This window comes from Akebia trifoliata, chromosome 16, assembly GCF_017979445.1.
Source record: "Akebia trifoliata isolate Shusen 1 chromosome 16, ASM1797944v1, whole genome shotgun sequence".
Lineage (NCBI taxonomy): Eukaryota > Viridiplantae > Streptophyta > Magnoliopsida > Ranunculales > Lardizabalaceae > Akebia > Akebia trifoliata.
Window position 1 is genome coordinate 9531363 of NC_141390.1, and position 5125 is coordinate 9536487.

The 5125-nt window shown below is 43.7% G+C and overlaps 1 protein-coding gene across 1 annotated transcript; it reads left to right on the plus strand.

Moving 5' to 3' along the window:
- The first annotated feature begins 3116 nt into the window (after positions 1-3116).
- Positions 3117-4482, plus strand: LOC147382531 (uncharacterized). The gene is made up of 3 exons (XM_086427179.1): positions 3117-3563; positions 3876-4265; positions 4348-4482. Exons 1-3 carry the CDS (start codon positions 3117-3119, stop codon positions 4480-4482), a joined length of 972 nt encoding a protein of 323 aa, XP_086283305.1.
- The last annotated feature ends 643 nt before the right edge of the window (positions 4483-5125 follow it).

Sequence of the window (5125 nt, forward strand, 5' to 3'; positions counted from 1 at the left end):
GAGGAATAAACCCGGATTCCAGTTGTGACTCCACTCTCATACGCGTCCCATACCACGTATGAGTTTGGTGGTCCCTACCGTACATCCCAGGATAGTACACCACTCCGGATGATATGACGCACTATCCCTTCAGGCATTCACAAACTCTTTAACAGCTCACAAAATAGCTACATATATATATATTATTTTCATTTGAAAACAAAAGAGAAATTAACAATACAAGGTTGAGAATAGATATCCAGTTTCCTACCATGCAAGTGTGGCCACCCGGCCTAAAATAAATAACATAACAGAGCGCCTCGCGCTAACAGAAAGTAAATAAACATGCAACCAGTAACATTATCCCTGGATATCCGTTCACCAACCTGCATACAACACAACAACGTAAAATGCAGACATCACCCCTCGGGTGTGACTCTGACATTTTACCGTTTCATACCCTTTTTCCCTTTTTTTCGACTTTTACAGTTTTCAATCTCTTCATAAAATATCCATTTTCTGATATTCATCAACTCAATATGAGTTCATTGAATATTAAATCACATTTTTCAACTATAGAATTTATTTCTATCAATAATATTGAAAAAATACAAATTTCATATCAAAACGGGGTCCGAGCAGTGCACAAGACCCAATTTATGGCAATAACCCGTTAAATACATACCCACGTATAATTTATTAAAAATACAATTAAACATATCAAACATGCAATTTCTGGCGTGAATTTTTGAAATAAAAAATAATTCTATATTTTAAAAATACATCCAAATTTTTCGATAAAATCCTAAATGCAATTTTCACAATCTAGATTACTAATAGAAATTGAGAGTTCCTTACAATCCTAGGCGAAAGGATCAAAGCGTGTGCGCGAAATCGAGGCGATCGGCACGGAAATCGAGACGGACCGAACTTCGAAGCGGCTGATTTTTGAAATCGACCTGGTGGTTTTGAAGATCTCGATGTGCTCGTCTCTTCTCCCTTCTACGGCGAAAGGCGGTTTGACCCCGAAACCGATGAAAATGAGGTCGAAGTTACGAAAATCTCCGTATAAAAATACGGCTGATTTTTGACTATACGGGGTGAAAAATACGAGAAAACGGAAGGAATTTGGTTGGGTTATGTAGAGAATGAGGCTGCGGACGTTTCTCCTTCCTTCTGCGTCGAAAGCGATTTGACCCCGAAACGGACGAAATCCGAGGTCAAAGTTTCGAAATTTTCGTATCCAAATACGGCTGATTTTTGACGATATCGGGTGAAATAGAAAGTGAAACGAAGAAAGGTTGGGTGGGTTTTGTAGAGAACGTAGCTGCGGACATTCTCCCTTCTTCTGCGTCGATCGTCGACGACGAGCCGTTTGTGAGAGATCTGAGGTGGAAGAATCGGAGGAAAAATCAAATTTTTTCGTTTTATATGTCTCGCGGCCATATGACGCGTTGGGGAAGATGAGTTTATAAAAAAAAATTAAATTATTATTTAAATGGAATTTGGGACGAATTGGTATTTCGCTCTATTGTTTGGATCGCGATAACTTGATCATTCGGACTCCAAAACTGACAAACGAATACTCTATTTTGCCTAATTTTTCGTTCCGATCTAATGGTATAGTCAATTTCTACAAATTATGTCTCCATCAAAATTTACATTTTTGGCCTGACGTGACCCCTAAACTTGATGTCGTTTTCGTTTTTGGCGATAATTCAACTTCCTGATCTCCAAAAATGACAAATAAATAGTCCATGTTGAATAATTTTTCGTTATGAACCCAATGGTATGATCGAATTTTAAAAATTATTACTCTAATAAAAAGTCAATGTTTTAGCCTGGTCCGACCCGATAATCGAGGATTTTGCTACTTTTATATTCGGACTCGCATTTGAGCGTGCTTACAGGCTAAACTATGTTTTTTCGATCATTTTGAATCTAATGGTGAGGTCAGATTCCATTAAAAATGATCAGAAACATCCTAAAATTTTACCCCTAAATCCCACTTTCAAGATTTTCTTAAAATTCCACTATTTATTTTTCCTCGAGATACGAATTAAAAATTCGGGGTGTTACAATGGGGGTTGTTTGATTAGAAGAGGAAATAGTTATTGATTGATGATGAATGAAGTATGGGTTTGAGTGTATTTTATTGGAGTGTGTTTAGGAAAGGTGATGGGTCGGGTATGGGTGTGATGTGGGTGGTTGATGATGTGCGATAATGGTGATGGATTAGGGATGGGGTGGAGGTGTAGGTGGTTGTTGAGTTAGAGGATGGGGATAAGGTTAGGTTAGGTTAGGTAGGGTATGGGTTGAGGTGATTTTGGGAGAGAGGTGAGATGGGTTAGATGAGTTGTTTAGAGCATGGTGTGGGATGGGTGTTGGATGAGGAGGTGCAGGGTGGTGCTGACAAGTGTCATCTTTTGAATGTTGAGGGGTTGATTGGTTGATGTGGGTAATGGGTTGAGGTTATGGGTTGGATAGTGAATTGGGTATCGATAGTGGTTTATGGGCTTTTAATGTATTGGGCTTGGGTTTAGAAGGGTTGTGGGTTGTTTTGGATTGGATACCGGATTTGGAGATGGAACGGTGAAGGTTGGATGAAGGGGTAGGCATCCCAAGTCTCACATTTTTATTATTTTTTTTTTGATTTTTTTTTATTTTTTGAAATCATTGATTTAGTCAAAATGCCACGTGTTGGCGAATCGGGCTTTCGGGCCCGTTGGGAAATTCATCAATTTTTGTATGTGAGCGCGAAGCGACGATGTTGAACAGCTGTGGGATGGGTCACTACCCTTTTTGCGGGTCCTCGAGACCATGGGGTGGTCTTAAGAGCATTGATTTAACCGTAGTTGTCACTTTTGATGTTTTTTGGGCCTTAGGGGCCTGTTGGCCCCTTTTGTTGGGAAATCGGTATTTCGCATGGAGCGGGGTAGATGGGAGTGTGTCGAACCCTTTTGGTAGACCTACTAACCCATTGAGAGGTGGTAGTGGCTTGGGTTTCGGCGAAAATATCATTTTTCGATTATTCGGGCCATTGAGGCCCGTTGGTCGAATTTATTGAAACATTATTGTTTTTGGGCCCTTTTAAGTGAGGGTCCGTTCAAATCGAGGTGTCTGCAACGGGTATCGCGATGGATGGAGAGCCTCTACCTTTGACTCTGCTATCTATCCAGGAGGTGGGCGAGTTATTAGGCATCACCAGAGTCCCTGCCTCCATGGTAGGGAAGCAGGGGCGCATTAGTACGGAGGTCTTGATGGGTCTGCTGTTGATTGAGGGAGAGGATGGAGCTCCGCCTACCTATAGAGAGAGATCGGCCCGCTTCGGTGACCGTGATTTTGACATCATCTTTCTGATCTATTTTCTCTTCCTCATTGGCAGCTATTTCTTCTTAGAGGACAATTCTTCAGTTTCCACCACATTCCTCTCTGTTATGCGTGATATCGACCACATTGGCAATTTTGATTGGGGTAGTCTCATTTATGGTACCATTCTGGTCGGACTTGATCGAGTAGTGGCGGGCATCACTGTGCCTCGTGGAGCTGGCATCTCCACTCGATTCTTCTGGCATTTTGTTGAGGTAAATAAGTCTCAGTCTTATTCTTCCCCAATTTTCTTATTGACATCTCATTCACTGTCTGACACTTCACGTTTTTCCCTCCAGATTTTTGTTCATGTGTTCTTTCCATTTTACCTACCCACTTGTCGTCACCCTGATGAGGGTTACCCCTTGGGGGCATTTTGGGCCACCAGAGATGCTAGGGCCATTAGGAGCAGCCCTAGGAGTGCACGGGCCCACATTGACCGGTGTCGTCTTTGAGACGTGAGTACTTGAACTTTTCTCTTTCATTTGGCGTTAAAATTTTCTGTCTTCTGATTATCTCTTTTGCAGATCTTCTCTGTTACTTTGCGAGACCTTCCCTGCACCGTTAGCGGGAGGCAGGAGGTGAGGAACGCCTATAGGCGTAACACTAGACTACAGCACTACCCCTACTTCATCGGTGAGCAGAGACATACATTTTATCTAGGGGAGCGCTTGTTCTTCCAGCATGACGGGAGTCTTTGCAACCCTGTCGCTCCACCTGAGCCTATCTTGGGTGCGATGACGGTGGATGAGTATCTTGCCCAGGCGAGGGGCGTAGATGCTGCTGGGCTGGTGAGAGGGGGTGACTACCAGGCGTGGTTCCGAGAGGCCTCGATCGGGTGCATCATGCCTGCTGTCACTGCCCGGGCCGGGATCACCGAGATTGGAGGGGTATTGCTTCAGGAGAATGCCGTGACGGTACGTACTCTGTCATTGCCTTCTTTTCTTTAGAATTTTCTCCGCTTTATAATTCTTACTTGGTTGATTTTCTTATTTTCAGGCTGATGATCTTCGTCGTCTGCGAGAGGGGTACGATGTGATTGAGGCCCAAGCGACGAGAGCAGTGGAGATGGAGAACAGGTGGAGGGCCTCTAGGGCGGAGGTGGAGGAGCAATCTGCTCAGTTGGAGGAGTAGGAGGCTCGTCTCGAGACTCAGGCAGCCCGGATCCAGGAGCTGGAGTTGGAGATGGCTATGCGCGAGTCTCGTTTTCAGGCTGAGATGGTACGCCATTTCGTTTATTTTCTGTCTTGTAGATCATAGCTCATGGTATTAAATTTTGACTGGTTCCAACATATGATCTTTTCAGGACTACTATCGACGCCGAGATGGAGCGAGCACCTCTGCGCAACCTCCAACACCTCCTAGGGTAAGTATTTGCATTTTAGCCGTTCATTTCTCTACCCATGTTGCATATATCATTGTCGCTTGATATGCTTTGTTTATCTTATTTTCAGGCTTCCCCCTCCACTGGACCCTCCGTTCCAGGTACTGATCTTGCCGGGACTACAGAGCAGGATGCTGCCCTGGATGCTGAGCTTTTCTTCATGGATTCGGAGGGACGGCTGCGGATGCACGGTCTACCTTCTTCCGGGGTGTCTGGCTCGGTGCGGTGGTCGGATCTTCTTTTGGAGCTATCCCAGAGACTCAGAGCCCCCGGGATGATGCTCCTCTATCTATCTGATCTTATTGTACCTTGCAACATATGTAAACATTCTTGTATTAAACTCAGACATATTTGTAAACAGTTTACTTATATATATATGCTTGTATGTTTATC